Source organism: Phacochoerus africanus, chromosome 11 (assembly GCF_016906955.1).
Source record: "Phacochoerus africanus isolate WHEZ1 chromosome 11, ROS_Pafr_v1, whole genome shotgun sequence".
NCBI classification, from domain to species: Eukaryota; Metazoa; Chordata; class Mammalia; order Artiodactyla; family Suidae; genus Phacochoerus; species Phacochoerus africanus.
Window position 1 is genome coordinate 67,371,055 of NC_062554.1, and position 19,911 is coordinate 67,390,965.

Sequence of the window (19,911 nt, forward strand, 5' to 3'; positions counted from 1 at the left end):
TTGCCGTATAGCTGCTGATTGCTCAGAATTTTTAAAATAACAAATATAGACTATTTCCATACTTCATGGGAACACAGCTATATTTATTCCTTTCTTAATACCTTAGCGTATTTTCTGAATTTTTTGGAATGAGTATGTATTACTTATATAGTCAGAAAATTTAATAAAGCTTTCTTCAGAAAAGAATAATCCAGTGAACACATTTAAATAACTTTATAGCTATGTCTAGTACTTGCGGTTGGACAGTTTCATTTGTACCTGAATGAAGTCTGTCCACCTTGGTGTACTAGCTGAAGGTCAATTTCCCCATCTCTTTTGCAGTTATCCACTGTCAACCTCTACCAGTGATTAAGAATGGGAGGCACAGAGGTGTGGTGGGAAAATACTTTGTCTATGGAAACAAAGTCTCTTATGAATGTGATGAAGGATTCGATCTTCTTGGAGAGAAAACTGTATGGTGCACAAATGATTCTAAAGGACATGGATCTTGGAGTGGACCTCTCCCACGGTGCATAAAGTCTCCTCCTGTGACTCACTGTCCTAACCCAGAAGTCACACATGGATACAAGCTAAATAACACTAATTCTTCATTTTCCCACAATGACATAGTAGTTATTGCCTGCGAACCTGGCTTCATCATGAATGGCAGTCAGTCAATTAGGTGTCAGACCAATAACAAATGGGTGCCAGATGTACCAACTTGTATCAAAAAGGGTAAGATATTTAAAGAATAAAATATGGGAAGTTGCATAGAATAAAGAAAAAAGGGGAGTTCCCTTTGTGGCTCAGTGGTTAACAAACCCGACCAGAATCCATGAGGATGTGGGTTCGATCCCTGGCTTGCTCAGTAGGGTAAGGATTTGATATTGCCATGAGCTGTGGTGTTGTCACAGATGCATCGGATCTGGCATTGCTGTGGCTGTGTCTGTGGCTGGCAACTGTAGCTCCGATTCTACCCCTAGCCTGGTTCAGCCCTAAAAAACAGAAAAAAAAAAAAGGGGGGGGGGAGGGGGAAGAAAGAAAGAAAAAACAAAAAAGGTTTGCCTCTACACTTGCCGTTCTCCCTAAAGAAAAGAAAAGCAAGTAAAAGCTATAATTTACAAAATACTCATGGCACATGGAGGTTCCCAGGCCAGGGATCAAACCCTACCACAGCAGTGACAATGCTGGATCCCTAACCCACTGAGCCACCAGAGAATTCCTCTACTTTCCTAAGTGTGTTGAACAAAAATACATGAAAGGATAATAGTTAGCTTCTGAACAGATGGAGTCTCCAAAATTTATTATCCTTATTAATTTAAAATGCGAATGCACATACTTTTGTGGGGCAAATGTTTGGTAGTAATATTGCATAATAGTTTGATATTTAAGCTTGTGACACCTGCCAAGAAGAGATCTTTCAGTATTCTGGAGAAAGGAGTTGGCTTTCAAATCCATTGAATTGTTTTTCTTGTAATTTTAGTTGTCATTGGTAGTTTTACCCCCATAAGAGAGGCTGCAATCTACAGCAGAGGCTCCCAATTGGTGACCAAGAACTAAGTTCAGAACAGTTTTCTTTGTCTAGAGCGGTAATATTTTATTTTATTTTATTTTATTTTATTTTATTTTATTTTATTTTATTTTATTTTATTTTATTTTATTTTATTTTATTTTATTGTCTTTTTGCCTTTTCTAGGGCCACTCCCGCGGCATATGGAGGTTCCCAGGCTAGGGGTCTAATCAGAGCTGTAGCCACCGGCCTACACCACAGCCACAGCAATGCGGGATCCAAGCCTCGTCTGCAACCTACACCATAGCTCATGGCAACGCCAGATCCTTAACCCAATGAGCAAGGGCAGGGATCGAACCCGCAACCTCATGGTTCCTAGTCGGATTCGTTAACCACTGAGCCACGACAGGAACTCCTAGAGCAGTAATCTTATTTTAAGTGAAACCCATCTCCACCACCCAAGACAAACAGTGAGCCTGTTATACAGTAAGGGCCTCCTTTACTTTCCTGCAAGGCATCCATAGCTTGAACTGGGCACTGACTGCCATTTTTAGAAGGACAGGTGCTTCCATATCTGATGGATTCACTTCCTGGCTCCTGTAGATATTTGAGGGTGTGACCCTTGACTAATAGCCTTTGTTTAAAGAGGAAGAAAAGAATACCATTGTCTGACAGATTACTATTGTGGGCTGCAACCATTGATGTTTCATTATCTTACACTTGACATTTGTCTTCAGAATATGTATGATGTAGGTAGGACATGCAAATCATTGCCCGGTACTGCTTGGTTTGGGTGGAGTAAATATTTCTGGATACCACTTTGTTGGCTTGGTGCCTGCCTTCTTTCTGTATCTCGTCACCCACAGGTAGTGTTGGCTATGTGCTCCTCTGTGCTAAATTTAAAGTCCTTTTATATTGGTTTCTAAGCTTTCTTCGGATGTCATCGTCCGGTTAAGATCCCCTACGGGAATCACACTGGTGGAGACATACTTCGATTTTCTCCGGGAATGTCAGTCCTGTACAGCTGCAACCAAGGCTACTTGCTGGTGGGAGAGGCCCTCCTTCTTTGCACACATGACGGAAACTGGAATCAACCTGCCCCTTATTGTAAAGGTGTGTTGTCTATTTGTTTGCTTATTTTCTAAATGAAATTTATTCCAAATAAATATATTCAGTTAGATACTTTCAATTTAAAATAGCCAAATAAATGCATTATGTGCACCATTTAATTAAATGCATTTAATTGGGTTAATCTAATTGGATGTAACTAGAGGGTCAGATGAAGTGATCTAAATACTGCAAAATAAGTAAAATGACTGGGACTCTGAGCTATCACGTGTAGTTATTTAAATATGGAAAGGTGAAGTCTGTGTACATTATACTACTAAAGCACAGATTGAATTTGCACTCTGGTTACAGTTATGATAAGTATGCATTGACAAAACACTAATAAAAAGCACAGTTATCTTTTAAGTATATTTCTTCTAAGTAGTGATAGGATTATAGGTATATATTTTATAAACGTTTCAGCATGTCGTTATCACAAATAATGCATATAAATATGAGTAGTGAGTTAATATCAAATATTTATTGAGCACTTTTTTTTTTTTACCATATGTCAGATATTGTGCACAGCACTTTGCCTGCTCATTTGATCTCATTTGATTATCTCATTTAATCCTCATGAGAACCATATGCTATTGGTGCCATTATTATTCCTACATAATAGATGAGGTCCCAGTAGAATGGAGGGATTTGTAATTTACCCAGAGTCACAGAGCTAGGAAGTCCTAGATCAGGTTCAAATTTTATCTCACACTCTTGGTCCCTGTACTGAAAAGATGAAAGGAGAAATGAGAAAGCATTTACATGTAAGAAGAATTAAAGAATAAGAGTAGAAGTTGATAAAACAATAATTCAGAATTCTTAATGTTACCCATTCAGCCCTCACCATTTCTCTCAGAAGCCACAAAAACTGCTCAAAATCATTAGTTTAGAAACTAAAGGACAGAGAAGGAAAGCAATCTGCTGTGGTTATCTGGACATTATTGAGGTAGATGGCTGACACTAAAAGTCTGTGCCTAGGACATCATTCTGTGTTATTCCAGTGAAGCTTTACTCACTGAGGGTAAACTAAATTGGTTTCATAAATGTTTCCATTTAGGGCAGCATCTGTATTCTTGGTAAAAGGCCAGAATAGGACCTAGTTTCACTTTCATTCCTTTCATTTCAGAGGTGAACTGTAGCTTCCCAGAGCACGTAAATGGAATCCAGAATGGGCTGGAACCTAGGAAAATGTATCAGTATGGAGCTGTTGTCACTTTAGAGTGTGAAGAAGGGTACACCCTGGAAGGCAGTCCCCAGAGCCAGTGTCAGGAAGATCACCGATGGAACCCTCCCCTGGCTGTTTGCAAATCACCAAGTACGTACAGAGGGCTTCCCTGCAGCTCCTATTTGTTTCACTGGAGAGAAGAGAGTGAGGGGTGTCCCTTGACGCAGGGGGCTCCACAGTTGTAAATTGACATAGGCCTATCAATAGTGCTACAGTAACAGACAAATTTGAAGTCAGTGGTCTATTCTAGAAAAGCTGAGACTTTCTGAGGAGGGAGGAAGTAAAGAAAGAAATTAGAGAGAGGAGCACTACTTTAAAAGGTGCAAAACTAATAACCTTACACCCTTGCCCCTTGGAATTAGTAGGTGCATTCGTTCTAGGACCCCCTCGAATATCAAAATCTGCAGATGATCAAGTCCCTTGTAAAATGGCATAGTATTTGCCTGTCACCTATGCATATCCTCTCATGCACTTTAAATCATTTCTAGATTACTTATAATACCTAATGCAATATACATGGCATGTAAAGAGTTGCCAGGCTCACAGCATACTCAAGCTTTGCATTTTGGAACTTTTTGGAATTTTTGGCTTTTTCAATTTTTTTTTTTTAATCTGTGGCTGGTTGAATCCACAGATACAGAGGATCAACTGTGTTTTTGAAAGGAGTTACTGCTGAGACTTCTATTATTGCTGAATTTTGATTTTGAAGTGCCTACCGATGTGACAGGGGCCTCCAAAAATATGTTAACCAACCTGTTGTAAGAGTTAATATTTGCATTCTGACCTGAGAAATCCCTGATTATAAAGTTGAGTTTATTGGGGGTTTTTTATTATTAATGAACACCCCAACTTACTAAAAGTGAAAATTTCTTAAAAGTTCAATGAAGTTATTGTATAAAAAATGAAGGAAGAATGGGTATAATCCAGGGTTCCAATACATCCTTTTAAGTAGACTTACTGAGGAGGGAGCTGAGTATTAATTCCTGGGACATTGCCATAGGACTTATAAGCTACCTGGAGCTTTTCAACCAGACTAATATTTCCATGATTTTGTATTCTCCTTAGGTTCACGTGTTCCTCTTATCTGTGGTAAGTTCTCTTAAATACTTGAAGAAAACTTCTAATGTTTTTGTTTGTTTGTTTGTTTTTTGCTTTTTAGGGCCATACCCATGGCATATGGAGGTTCCCAGGCTAGGGGTCAAATAGGAGCTACAGATGCAGGCCTACACCACAGCCACAGCAATGCAGGATCCAAGCTGCATCTGCCACATACACCACAGCTCACAGCCACTCCAGATCCCCAGCCCACTGAGGGAGGCCAGGGATCGAACCTGCATCCTCATGGATACTAGTCAGATTCATTTCTGCTGCCCCACAATGGGAATTCCCTCTAACAGTGTTTTATAAAAATGTGTGTAAAATCTGAGGCCTCTATCTTGCCTGTTAATTTTTTTCACCTTAACTCATAAGAAATTATCTTTTTTAAATGTTTTCTTAAAACATTAAGAATCTTTTCACGTGTACTTCACATTACAAATTGCCACTTTTAGATAAAACAGAATAAATGATTTAAACAGCTATTCTCAGTTATTAAATGGAAAGTTAGTGAGTTCCCGTCATGGCTCAGTGACTAACGAATCCGACTTGGAATCATGAGGTTGCGGGTTCGATCCCTGGCCTTGCTCAGTGGGTTAAGGATCTGGCGTTGCCATGAGCTGTGGTGTGGGTTGCAGAAGCAGCTCGGATCCCACGTTGCTGTGGCTGTGGTGTAGGCCGGTGGCTACAGCTCTGATTAGACCCCTAGCCTGGGAACCCTGCGGGAAGCAGCCCTAGGAAGGCAAAAAAAAAAAAAAAAAAAAAAAAAGAAAGTTAGTTTACATGAACTCTTGTTCTTTTGCATGATTTGACACTATCAAAACAGACTGGCTTATTCTGCAGTAGCAAAATATATTCACAATGGAGGGTTAAATGTGTTTATGCAAGGCCATGGTATCTTGGTGTCCTGTGCTCCTGATTTCACCACAGTGAGAGGAAGATTGCTAATAAAACTGAAAAGAACAGAAAAGCTCAACAGAAATTTGATGGAACCCTGTGGTCAAATACTTGGTACTTTATATTAAGTGTTGATTGGGTTGAATCCAAAACTTGAAGCTTAAGGATGATTATTTAGGAATTTGGTATTTATACAGCTGGGGAAGGATAATCAGAAAAGTCACACAACCCCACTGCTAGGAATAGGCCCCACAATCACTCAAAGCAATGTTAAGTCACATTTTTCTAGCATTTGATACTCTCTCTTGTTTTCTAGGTTTTTCTGCAGGTGTAGTAATTCTTTGCTGCTTGGGTATTGTCACCATATGCATGATACTAAAACAAAGAGAACGGTAAGTTCAATGCTTGCTTGACCAAAATGCACAAAAGGTTTTAACTTCTTGCTTAAAACTAAACACAAAGGAGTTCCCGTCGTGGGTCAGTGGTTAACGAATCTGACTAAGAACTATGAGGTTGTGGGTTCTATCCCTGGCCTTGCTCCGTGAGTTAAGGATCCCGTGTTGCCATGAGCTGGGGTGTAGGTTGCAGACATGGCTTGGATCCCAAGTTGCTGTGGCTCTGGCGTAGGCTGGTTGCTACAGCTCTGATTAGACCCCTAGCCTGGGAACCTCCATATGCTGCAGGAGTGGCCCTAGGAAGTCAAAAAAACAAAACAAAACAAAAAACCAAAAAAGACAAAAACCTAAACACAAAAGTTATGTGAAATAAGTATGGCCATGTGATAACTGGGATAAAGTATCTTCTGCTAAATAGAAGGCCTGTTCTGCAAGAACTTAGATAACATACACTTATTTTACTTGAATGATGTTTATTCAGATGATACATAATTTAAAAATCCAGAAAATAGATTTCCAGGCATAAAAACTGCATATATTTGGCATATTCCTATCTAATCATTTTCTTATATCCTTTTTCTTTTTCCCTTTAAAACTGAAATTTTGGCATTATGTAGTCTCCTGCCTTATTTTTTTTTTTCATGTAGCTTCATGTACAGATTTTTTTTGGGTCTGTCAGTCATGTTTTCTTTTTAATTACTTAATGGTATATTGTTCTATTATGTGTATTTCTCTATGGTAAATTTTAGGTTGCTTCCACAATTATTATTATTATTATTATTATTTGCATTTTAGGGCCACACCCAGGACATATGGAGGTTCCCAGCCTAGGGGTCCAATCAGAGCTACAGCTGCTGGCCTACACCACAGCCACAGCCACAACCATGCCAGATCTGAGCCATGACTGCGACCTACACCGGATCCTTAACCCACTGAGCGAGGCCAAGGATCAAACCCACAACCTCACGGCTCCTAGAGGATTCATATCAGCTGTGCCATGATGGGAACTCCCTCCACAATTATGTTGATAGTGAAGATATGAGAAACACCTTTGAATAAAACTTTTCCACATCTACTTATTTCCTTAGCCCTTTATTTCCAGAATTGCCAGGGGTAAGTGTATGAACATTTGGATGCTTAATAAATATTTCCAAAAGACTTTCCAGAAAGTGAGTTCTAATTTGATCATGTATCAAGGAGTTCCTGTTGTGGCACAGCAGAAACGAATCCAACTAGGAGCCATGAGGACCACGTATCAAATAATTAATATATCTGGATATACTGTATTTCTGGACTCATTTTTTAAATGTATCTATCTCTTCTTCCCTCATAAACTACTTTGCATTTAAATAGTATAGACTTCTACTATGATAATATCTGATAAGGCAAGAATCCCCTCACTATAATTTTTCACAATTTTCCTCTCTTCTGTTTGTTCTTATAGGTGAGTTTTAGATTTGTCATTTTCTAAAAACAGATATGTTGTGATTGCATTTAAGTCTATAGATTAGTCTTGGAGACTTGGCACATTTTCTGTAATGATTTCACCTTCAGGAACATGCCAGCCCTTTCTATTTGTTCAAGTAATTTTTTTTTTTTTTGTCTTTTTAGTGCCGCACCCACAGCATATGGAGGTTCCCAGGCTAGGGGTCTAATCAGAGCTATAGCTGCCGGCCTATTCCACAGTCACAGCAATGCCAGATTTGAGCCACATCTGCAACCTACACCACAGCTCATGGCAACACCAGATCCTTAACCCACTGAGCAAGGCCAGGGATCGAACCTGCAACCTCATGGTTACTAGTCGGATTTATTTCTGCTGTGCCACAACAGGAACTCGGATATTTTTATTTTTTATGTATCAATCTTTAAAAACATTTTATCCATTAAGTAATGTTGCCAGACTGGGTTATGTGATATCTGGTGAGGATATCAGTACTTGGGAATTTTGACCAGAAAAGTTTCCATAGAGGAGGAGATGTTTTAGGTGAGCCTTAAAAGGGTATAGACAAGGGGAGAAAGGTATTCCAGGTAGAAGGAGCCATTTGAGTAAAGACTCAGAGGCTTGTCATCCCACCGCATGTTATGAGAACTACATAAATATTTGACTTGGTGGAAAAATAGTAAGTGTGATGGGGATTGAAGGCGAAGGTGGCATAGGTCTCGGTGGAGGAATGGTATGAAAGACCCCTTTGACACAAAAATCTTGTGGAAATTATAGAATATTCTGAAACGTGAAAAGGATACATATTTAGCAACTGATTCCATCAGGTATCTTATATTCAGAGTGAACAGGTTCTTGAGTCTCTGTACACAATAGTGAAGACTAATCAGGTGAAGTCTTACCAGGTCTCAGGTAACTTCTGGGGAGGATAACAAGCCAGATCACCCCAGGCATGTCACCCACAAACTCCAGAAAACATGCCAACTTACCTGGATCTGTCACTTAGTATGCCACCAGTGTCATCTGATTATACTGTTCATGGTTCTCTAATGACTAGTGCAGGCATCAAGCATGAAGAGGTTACATTGAAACTATATAATGATGGCATCTTTGAACCTGAATAGTTTATTGTAATCCTGGGAGGGTGTGAGCACAGTAGATCTTGCAAAGTCTAAATTGAAATGCACTTTAGGCTTTAGTATTTATCAAGAGTATGTGCCACAAAACCCTGGCTTTGTGAATGATTTCAGGAGAAACAGACCAAATAAGATTGAGAAATAGTTCATACATTTTACTCATGGAGATTCACAATGACCATGAGAATATTTAAAGTCCTGCAATAAAGAAGCCTGTTTAATTTTTATGTATTTTTAAATTTTTATTTATTTATTTTTTGTCTTTTTAGGGCCACACCTACAGCATATGGAGATTCCCAGGCTAGGGGTCACATCAGAGCTGTAGCTACTGGCCTACACCACTGCCACAGCAATGCCAGATCAGAGTCAATCTGTGACCTACACCACAGCTCATGGCAACACCAGATCCTTAACCCACTGAACAAGGCCAGGTATTGAACCTGTATCCTCGTGGATACTAGGCAGATTTGCTTCTGCTGAGCCATGACAGAAACTCCAAAAATCTGTTTAGTTTTTTTTAAAAAAAAACTAGTCTCCCAAACTAGTTTGGACTGCAGAAGTCTTTTTCTTATCTAATGCTTTTAATATCCCATGGAAATAATGTTTCATTTAACAATCATTGGGAAAATCTAGAAAGAAGGCTAACAGCTAGGTCATCAAAAGACTTGTATGCCATGACAAGGAGCTGGGATTTATCCTGTAGGATCTTAAACAAGGAAACAATATGTTCACTTTTGCATTTTCAAAAGAAGGGGCCGTATTGGACTCTCAACCACAGCAGCCTTGGTGGGGATCAAGAGTATGGAAGAGGTGTAGGAAGCATCTTCATTGTAAAGAAGATACATCAGGATTTGGTGAACTGCTGAATGTGGGGAGAAGGAGAAACAAATAATGAGTCTACCAGATGTCACTGGGTGGACCCAGTGGTTCAGCAAAAGAGGAGAGGGACAGGCTTGTGGGGAAAGATGAAGAGTTCAGTTCTGACCTCTTTGACTTTGAGGCACTCATGATGTAGGACTCAAAAGATAGGCCACTCAGGTAGGTGACATTTAAGTCACAATTCCCCCCCCAAAAAACCCATGAAAGATTAAAATAGGGATGACAACAGATCTCAGAAAGACAGTAATGCTTAAGAGGCAGGAGGGGAAGGAACAGCCAGAGGTAAGAGGAAAGTAAGGAGAAAATAGTTCACAGAATTTAAGAGAGAAAAAGGTCTCAAGAAAACAAAAGCAGGGATGTCATTTGCATGACTTTCCTCACAGGAAGTTAGAAGATAATTTTAGCCAAGAGTAGTTAGAAATTTAAATAAATAGAAAATGTGGTCTCTGTCTCCTTCCTTCCTGCTACTAGGTTTGCTATTAGAGCATTGCATGTGTAGGAAAATATGCAAACTTTGGGAATGCCTACAAGCTCCAATAATTCATAATGCTTCAAACTGATTGTTAAGTCAATTAAACATGATTATGCCAAATACTACATGTTAAGTGCCTCAGTTGATATTAACCAAACATATTTGTTAAACTAAATTCCTAAGCATCACTCATTTGTTTTATTTCCATTTTTCTAACTGACTTCAATTTAGTTTCCGATAGTTGATACAAACATTTGAGCTGCCTTAAATATGTTTTGTAAATGAGATGAGTAATGAATCATTTAAAGAGGGATGTCTAGTAACAAAATCAAATATTTTTAAAAGTCATCTAAACATGTGAAGAAGAGACTATGTTACTCCTTTCTTGTCATCTAAGATAACTTAATAAAACCTCAATCTCGGGCGTTCTCGTCCTGGCACAGCAGAAACAAATCTGACTAGTATCCATGAGGATGTGGGTTTGATCCTCTGGCCTTGCTCAGTGGATTAAGGATCCGGTATCGCCATGAGCTGTGGTATAGGTCACAGATATAGCTCAGATCTGGCATGGTTGTGGCTGTGGTTATGGTGTAGGCCAGCAGCTGTAGCTCTGATTGGACCCCTAGCCTGGGAACCTCCATATGCTGTGGGTGCAGCCCTAAAAACCAAAAAACAAACAAACAAAAAAACAAGTGAAAAGAGCTCACAAAACCTAAATCTCACATGGACCTAAAAAATACCATTTTGTAATGATCTTAACGTATCTGCCCCATCAATACGATAAGCTGACCTCCTAAATGTGATAGTGACAAGCTGTAAATATTCTTTTTATTTTTGTCTTTTTGCCTTTTATAGGGCCGCTTCCTACAGCATATGGAGGTTCCTAGGCTAGGGGTCTATTCAGAACTGTAGCCACTGGCCTACGCTAGAGCCACAGCAACTCAGGATCTGAGCTGTGTCTCCAACCTACACCACAGCTCACGGCAACGCCGGATCCTTAACCCACTGAGCAAGGCCAGGGATCGAACCCACAACCTCATGGTTCCTAGTCGGATTTGTTAACCACTGCGCCACAACGGGAACTCTGCTGTAAATATTCTTAACAGTAATCTTTCTTCCCAAGTTATTTTGTGGTACTTTGTTTTAGAGTTCTACAGATAGTACAATCACATTTTGTTGTCCTTTGCTAAATATGGCAAAGTGTTTTAGAAGCACAGTAAAGAATAAGTGCTTGCAAAGAATAAAAGTAAAAATGTCTTAAGAATCATTTAAAGCTTTTAGTGCTGGATGGCTATGTAAGGATTTTAAATTAAACATCAAATACAAAAATTTTCTTTTAAATCACATTAGATGATTGGTCCCCAAAGGGTAAATTTTTTATCATATTCCAAAATGAAAGCTTCTTTATGACTTTTTTTTTTTTAATCTGGGAGGTGTAGTTATCAGTCATTAAGAATCCTGGATAAAGCTGCATGATGTCATCTTCTGACTTGGACACTTAGCAGCCTAGCAAGTTATTTTTGTGGGTCTTTCCAAAAAAGAGGGGGTTATGGTGATTACCTCATAGGCTATTTAAGACAATAAAATGAAATTATCCATAAAAAGTACTTACTATGTGTTGGGAATTATAGAAAGGAAACAAGTGTGGCCAATGAGTAAAGATTTTTTTTTTCTGTTTTCTTCCATTTAGTAATTACTATACAAATACAAGCCGTAAAGAAGATCTCAACTTAGAAACATTAGAAGTATATTCTGTTGATCCATACAACCCAGAAAATTAATCAGAAGACCAACTGGTATCTAATGAAATTTGAAATATTCTTGTTCTGTGTCAATATGTTCTTCAGTTTGTTTATCAATAAGCATAGTACTAAATATATAAGGCTCCCTTGCACAAGTCTTTAGCAATCATGCACAGAAATTGTTAACTTCTTTATTTCACACTGCCAACTCATGTCCCTGTTGTTTTTAATGTATTCATCCATTCAACAAATATTTAAATAAATAGCAAAATAATTAAGAATAAAATACATCAGGAGATGATAAGTATTATGAAGAGAGGTACAGGAAGGAGGGTGAGGAGGGTCGATCCTATAGACTATGCCAGGTCATTGTAATAAGCTTGGTATTTTTTCTGAGGTGGGAACAATTGGAGGGTTTTAAGCAGAGAAGAAAATGATCCCTTTAACCGCTGGATTAGGAAGAGGGTGTAGAAAGTTAAGGGTGGAAAATGGGGAATCAGCGTGGGCTCTATTGCAAAAATCCAGGCAGGAAGTTGTGAGTGGCTCTCACCAGGCTGGTGAGAAGAGGTCAGATTCTGGATGCATTTTTTTGGGTAATGACAGTAGGGTTTGAAAGACAGCTTGTATCAGGATATGAGAGAAAGGGAAGAGTCGATGAAGATGCCGGAGTTTTTTGGCCTGAGCAATTGGAAGGATAGAATTGCCATTAAACAAGACACTGAGAATGGGAAAAACAGGATCAGGAAGAAAAACGAGGAGGTCCATTTTGGAGATGTTAAGAGTGAGATAGCAAATAGACATCCAAGTACAAGTGTCAAAAAATTAGTGGGAGGTACAAGTTGGCATTTCAGGGAATAGGGGTCTGGGCTTGAGATACAAATGTGGGCCTTGTCAGTACATGGATGTATAGAATAGCGAAACCGAGTAAGATCAGCCAAGGGGTGACTGAGGCTAGGGAAGAGGAAATGCCCAAGGGCTGCGCCTGGATCCTCCAACATTAGGAGTTGTGGCGTGGGAAGAAACCAGCAAATATATAAGGCTCTGAATATAAGAAACCAACAAATATATAAGCAGCTCTGAAACAGGAGAGAACCCAGTGTGCAGGGCTCTAGGACTTTAGGGAAGAGAGAACTTTAAAGAAGAGGGAGTGATTGACTGTCAAATGCTGCTGATAGAGTGAGAAAGATCAGTTGTGAAAATCCCTGTTGTGTTGAGCAGCACAAGATTTGCTAGTGAACTTGACAAAACCAGTTTTGGTGTAGAGGAAGAAGGCCAATCGGAGCTGTTTGGTGTGAGCTTGAGAGAGAATGAAAGGAGAGAAATTGGAGATATCAACTGCAGACAACTCTTTCAAGGAGCTTTTCTATAAAGAGGAGCAGAGGAGTAGAGTGATGGCAAGGACAAGAAATCAAGTCAAGGGAACTGTATTTTAAGAACAGAGAACTAGAAGCTGGGCTGCTATTCCTATAAGCTGATGAGAATGATCTAGTAGAAAGGGGCGGGTGACGGCAGGAAAGAAAAGGAGGAATTGCTGTAGCAACGTCTGGGTAAGCTAGAAGGAATGGAATCTAGTGCTCAGCAGGGGAGTGGACCTTACATAGGAGTGGGGTGTTAGTAACAGGAGGGAAAGTAAAACATATTGGTACAGATGAAGGCCGCTAGGGAGATGCGATGGTGAATGCATATGCGGAAGTTCTCTTCTGATGCTTCTGTTTTCTCAGTGAATAAAAAATAAAATGATCAGTGGAGAGGAAGATTGGGAAAGAAGATGTTAGGGGTTCCCTGGTGGCTTTGTGCACTAAGGATTCAACATTGTCACTGCTGTGGCACAGGTTCCATCCCTGGCCTGGGAACTTCTGCATGTTGTGGGCAGCCAAAAAAAAAATTTTTTTTAAAGAGAAAGGAGATGTTAGAGATTTAAGGAAAAGGTATTACATAGTCACCAAAGGAGCTGAAGACTGAATGATAGGGCGTATAGAACACGTGACATGCAACATGAATAGTCCCCCTGAGATTCGCAGGAAAAAATGGTGTTGAGCATTTCAAGGTTTACCCTCAGGCTGAGGGTCTTTCAGGCTTTATCTCATTTAGCCCTCACTACAATTTTGAAAGGTGAGTATTATCCCAAGACAATACCTAGGTGAGTGTACATTATCCTAGATGAGAAATCCAAGGCGAAAAGGTAGCCTTGGCCAAGTACTCAGGGTCAGTAATTGGCAAAGGAGAATGCAAGCTCAAATCTGACTTCAAACTGCTTTCTCCTACATAACCTGTAAAACCTAAAATAAGGATACCACCTCTTGGAACTTATTTTGGTAAGAAAAATAAGACTTATACATATCATAGTGTAAGAATAAGTGTCATGAACAAGATACAGATAAACTTCTGTGGCAGTTGGGGAAGCAAAGATTCCTTGTTGCTGACGAGCTGTAGAAGGGAAAAGGAGAACAGGAGAGACTGTGCCAGAGTCATCTCTACATCCAAAGCTGTGAGGATCCACAGTAAAGCTATTACATGAATATTTGTTGAATGAATATCTGAACGAGTGAGAACGAGGCCATTGCTTTGACTTCTCCCTCCTTTATTTTTATTGATATTTATCAATATAAAATTTAATAATTATTGGCTTTCCATCATATTATCTGAAGAAGTTCCACTTAATTGAATGATATCTTTTAACAGGCTTGAAGCTCTATTGTTTATAGCACTTATAATTAGTATATATACGGCGAATGTTCATACTAATATTTAAACTTTGAGTTGCATCACTGTCTTTCATGCTGCCTCCTAAATAGAAATTAATCTATTTCAGTGTGCCTCATTGCTTGGAAGCCAACTCAACACTGGTTGGAAAGAAACCATGCTGATATCAGCAAGTCTCAACATCAGTGAGACTATTTCATAAGCTTTAACTCCTATATGCACTTATTCTCAAGCAGAACAAAGAAAGTTTGCTTGACGATATAGATGGGAGCCCAGCTTTATTGTGAAATGCTTTTCAGGGACATTTTGAAGCCTCACGCGTGACGAACCTGGAGCCAGGCTATGGCTATAAACAACTACATAGCTCTGAACAGTGTCACTTTTGGGGGAAGGCACCAAAAAGAGCTGTCCTCTTATCCAGACTGCCCCTCTTTTTATAATCAGCATACTTACTGTTAGCATATACTTTTGGTTATAGTGTGGTCCTAATTACTTAAGCAAAGTATGAAGCATATTCTGTGGTTATGATGGTATACATTTGTTGAGAAGTCTGATATTAATAGTAGCATATTTCTCTGATATGCTTAAATATTTCACTTTTATTTCCACTTGAGTTTTTTCTCATAATGTATACTTTGCCTTTCCATAATCACATAGTAATTCCAATTTGCACATTTGAAAAAAAATGACAGTCAACTTTTAATTCTGCAGTTTTGGTGTATAATCCAAGCTTTGAATGCTTCTTTGGAAGTTTTGGCAGAAGCTGTAATTGCTTGTAAAACGTTATTTTAGTAATGTGTATATTAGTCATTTAAATAAAGAAAGAAAGAAAAACATTTGCCTTATACGATTTTTTTTCTACAGTCAATGAACTCTTGATTAACAGACATAGTCTTATGGTTTTTAGAGTTCCTGATTTAATTAACATTTATGCATTCTGGACCCCACCACTTTTTCATGTTAGCCAAACTCTCAGCCTACAAACTCAAATCTGTCCTCAAGATTTTTAAAATATTTATTCAGCCTATGCTTTTCCCCAGCACCTTCATCTCCCTGACTACACCCTGGATCCAGCTGCCCATTTTCTCTGCTCCAGCATTTAAATTATTAAGAAAGTAAAATATTGCTCACTGGCTATGACAAATCTACCCCCCCCCACCATATTCTCCTAAACATGTATGATATTTGATATCTTTTTTAAAATTGTGGTAAAAAAACATGTAATATGAAATTTACAACCTTAACCATTTTTAAGTGTACAGTTCAGAAGTGCTAAGAATGTTCACATCATTATGCAACAGACCTCCAGAACTTTTTCATCTTACAAAAGGAATTCTATATCCATTAAACAGTAACTCCATATCTCCCTCTTCCTCTTCCTTCAGTCCCTGCCAACCATCATTTTACTTTCCATTTCTATGAATTTGGCTACTTTAGATACCTCATATAAGTGGAACCACATAGTATCTGTTTTTCTGACTGATTTATTTTGCTTAGTCCAATGTCCTCGAGGTTGTAGCATGTGTCGGAATTATTTTTTCCAGAGTGGATATTTCATTGCATGTACAATATTTTGCTTATCTGTTTATGGACTTTTGAGCTATTTTCACCTTGTGGCTATGGAGAATAATGCTGCTATGATCCTGGATTAACAAATATCTCTTCAAGACTTTCCTTTCAATTCTTTTGGATATATAACCAGAAGCTGGAATACTGTTTGATATCTTTTATTCATTTACAGTCAGTACCATTTTCATTGTTCCAACTTCTCTGTTCATGCACCTCCAGCCATTTGTTCTATTATACCATCATCTCTATTCTCCTTCCTTATCTTAGCAGATGATGAAAATATCACCAGTAACTCCACTTCCTTTCCTTTCACCTCCAAGCCCATCCTTATCCTCATTGCCACCTACCACTTTGCACAGACTCTAGGTCTCTTCTCATCCCTTTCTGTTCCTTCCAGGACGTTGCTCCTTTAGTTACACTCTCTCTCATCACTGGCTTCTTCTTTCCACCAACAAACATGTTCAAGCCAGTACCCATTCAGCTGCAAGTGACAGAAATCCATCATATACTGGCTTAGACCAAGAAAGGTTTTTATTATATCATATATCAGAAAAGGCCAAGGGTGCAGCTAGCTTCATTCAAAACAAGAATTAAATATTCAGCTCATATCCTCAGGAATCTGTTCTATTTCCTCTTTTTGTTTGTTTTTTGTTTTGTTTTCTTGCTGTCCTCATTCTCTGATAGACAGTCCCTAAAAACTGGCAAAATATTTGCTGACAATGTCAAGCACATATCTCATCAACTTAGCATTCCAGCACAAAGAGATTCTCCTTCAAAAGTCCCTTCCTTCCTTCTGATTTGTCCAAATAGGGCCACATGTCCTCAACTGAATCTGCTTATTAGGGTCAAGGCTGTGAAATAAGCAGATGACAAGGCCTAAGCTGCTTGCCCAGGTTTGGAGCTGGGGACAGGATTGATCTACCTCAGTTGTTCTCAAGTGGGGCAGTCACATCTTCCCTGACACCCAGAGGGCATCTGACAATGTCTGCAGACATTTGTGGTTGTCACAGCTGGAGGAGAGGAGTACTACTGGCATCTAGTGGGTAGAGGCCAGAAATGCTTCTAAACATTTTACAGTGCACACAGGTCAATCCCCCAAAACAAAGCATTGTCTGGTTCAATGCATCAATAGTGTTGTATTTGAGAAATCATACCCCACCCAAACCACATGGAAGTGTGGGAAAGAGGGAATTTTCCAGGGGAAAAATTAGGGGTCCAATTCTAGAAGAAAGGGCCCAGTTGAAACAAGAAATATCCACCATACCCTCCATCTGGGAAAAATAAATAAATCCACCCCTAAACATCCATGCCTTCTCTCTTAAATTATCTCCTTTCTATTTAATGCCAAATATTCTGAAAAATTGGTTGACCACAGCTGATCTGTTCATTTCATTCACATTCATTCACTGAACAAATAATTATGGAAATCATTCTTGTGTGCTAATAACTATTTCAAGTTGTGGGATGTAGCAGTGATAAATAGACATGTCCTCACTTAGCCTTTGTTCTAGTGAAGAGAGAATAAGCAGACTGTCAAATGGAAATAAAAAGAAAAAATAAGTAAAAATTTAAAAATTACATGAAGCAGAGAAAGAGGAAAGGAAGTTTGGAATGGATGTGCAGTTGTAAATATTGGCCAAGGAAGACTACATTGAGAAGGTCACATCTGAGAAAAAAACTCAAGGAGATAAGAGAGGTCAAGGAGATAAGATTGTTTGTCTAATAAATATGACAAAGCGAGAGAAGGGCAAGGAAGCCAATGTTGTATGCAAGCTAGTGATTATAATGATGGATCGTGGAATTCAACCTGGTAAGGATGAAGGTGAGGACACTAAGAGGAGTTGAGACTGAAAGATAGTGGTAAGATCAATGGGTTGTAGGTACTGAGAGCTACAAAGATTATGGGATTCAAAGTACTAGAGCTGAACCAGAAGGAGAGGATTGCTAGCTGGACAGTGGGATGGTCAAAATTAAGAAGGGATTGCAGTTACTGATGATGCTAGGGTTTAAGGTATGGCCATGGGCATAAGGGGCAGAGGAGCGTGAAGAACAAGATCATTGACAGAGAAGAGGTCAAACTAAAGGCCAATTATCTGGAAAATACCATCACTGTGATTATCAAATCACTAAGGAAATGACAGGAGTAATGCTAGAGAAATTTTTCATGAGCTAGGCACTAAAGTCTTCAAGGGAATAGAGAAGATGCCAGGAAATTAGTGCATAAAGAAATGGTGATGAGTGACACATCCTGATAGAAGTGATGTAAGCCTACCCCCATTTCCACAGCCTACACTGATCTGGCTTTTTCTTCCACTGCTCTGCTTGGTAGAGTGGTATTAGGGTATTAAAAAGAAGGTGTGGCAAGTAATGTGATAGATATTTCTTGCAATAGAGCCTAATGGACACTGATGGAAAATAAAAAATAATAATAATATCTGGCCTTTGGCACACTGCCCTTTCTCAACTAGTAAGGGTAAGAGCTGAGACTTGAAAAGAAGGACAAAAAAACTTTAAACATTTGGATGAATATGGTTCACATGTTTCTATTCTGATCTTCCTATTGTTTATTGTGTATGTTCTCCCTTAACAGACCCACCAATTCCTGAGATTTTTTTTCACCTTCTTCTGTTCATTTCCTTTTCTAAAGGCTTCTTGCCAGGACTTTCTAGAAGTCGAGCTTCATAATCGACAAGCTACCTAGATTCTCAGCCTTTCCCTAGAACATTCCCACACCTCCTGGCCCTCACTAAGCTCCGTTTGTCCCATGACCACAGAGGTTTCTCGGTTAAAAATCAGAAGAACCTTGGACACTTTCCCTTCACCACGCTACCTTCTCTCCTTCATATTATTTCCCTGTTACTTCTATAACAACTTCCTTCGAATCTTAAAACAACATGCACATATTTTTAAACAATCCTGGAAGTCAGAAGTCCAAACTTAGTGTTGGACTAGACCAAGGGGGGAATGACTCCTTCTGAAAGCTTCAGGGGAGAATCCGTTTCTTGCCTCTTCCAGCTCCTGTAGGTAGCTGGCATTACTTGGCTTAGGACAGCATCACTACAAATCTCTGCATCAGACATTGCCTTTTGCCACTCTGGTCTGCTGCCTTTCTCTTCTAAGAACCCCGTGTTTAGGTTGCCTACCTAGATAATAAAGGATGATCTTACCATCTCAAAATCCTTAATTTAACTATACCTGCAAAAATCCCCCTTGCACCTGTCACAGGTTCTGTGGATTAGGACAGGGACATCTTGGGGGCCATTATTCTGCCTACCACACACCTCCATTTCTCTCGCCTTTGAATTCTTAACCCCCTCTCCAAACGTGCCCCCCCTCATATTTCTTATTTCAAACAACAGCACTAATATTCATTTTGAATCCTGGGGCTAACTATTGATTCCAATTTATTTATTTATTTGGTGGCACCCAGCTTGTGGAAGTTCCCTGCCCAGGGATGGAACACTTGCCACAGTAGTGGCCCAAGCTGCTGCAGTGACAAGGCCCAATCCTTAACCCACTGAACCGCAAGAGAACTCCTATTGATTCCCATCTTTTTCTCACCACTACCTTTCAGAAAGGAAGTAACCAAAATTCAATACTCGAGCAATTTTTTTTTCATTCCATTCCTAACATCTCTCTTAATTGTCTACTTTATCCCCAGTCGAAGTCACCACCAAATCTCACCAGGATGATGGTAGAAGCTTCCTTGCTAGTCTCTCTATACACTACTTATTCCAATCCAGTCTCTATACTACAGA

The 19,911-nt window shown here is 39.2% G+C and overlaps 1 protein-coding gene across 4 annotated transcripts in view; it reads left to right on the top strand.

Annotated features, from left to right (window-relative positions):
- The window catches only part of LOC125111252 (complement receptor type 2-like), a 104,669-nt gene that overhangs the window by 23,811 nt on the left and 60,947 nt on the right, over nucleotides 1–19,911 (top strand). For 3 of the 4 annotated variants that reach the window (XM_047753144.1, XM_047753145.1, XM_047753146.1), the window contains 7 exons: nucleotides 322–714; nucleotides 2,417–2,602; nucleotides 3,723–3,911; nucleotides 4,887–4,910; nucleotides 6,130–6,205; nucleotides 11,830–11,935; nucleotides 14,694–15,429. In XM_047753144.1, the coding sequence (XP_047609100.1) occupies nucleotides 322–714; nucleotides 2,417–2,602; nucleotides 3,723–3,911; nucleotides 4,887–4,910; nucleotides 6,130–6,205; nucleotides 11,830–11,920 (959 nt within the window). In that variant the 3' untranslated portion in view covers nucleotides 11,921–11,935; nucleotides 14,694–15,429. Of the gene's footprint in view, nucleotides 1–321; nucleotides 715–2,416; nucleotides 2,603–3,722; nucleotides 3,912–4,886; nucleotides 4,911–6,129; nucleotides 6,206–8,359; nucleotides 8,375–11,829; nucleotides 11,936–14,693; nucleotides 15,430–19,911 lie in introns of those variants that run through there. The other variant, XM_047753147.1, reaches the window with a different exon arrangement.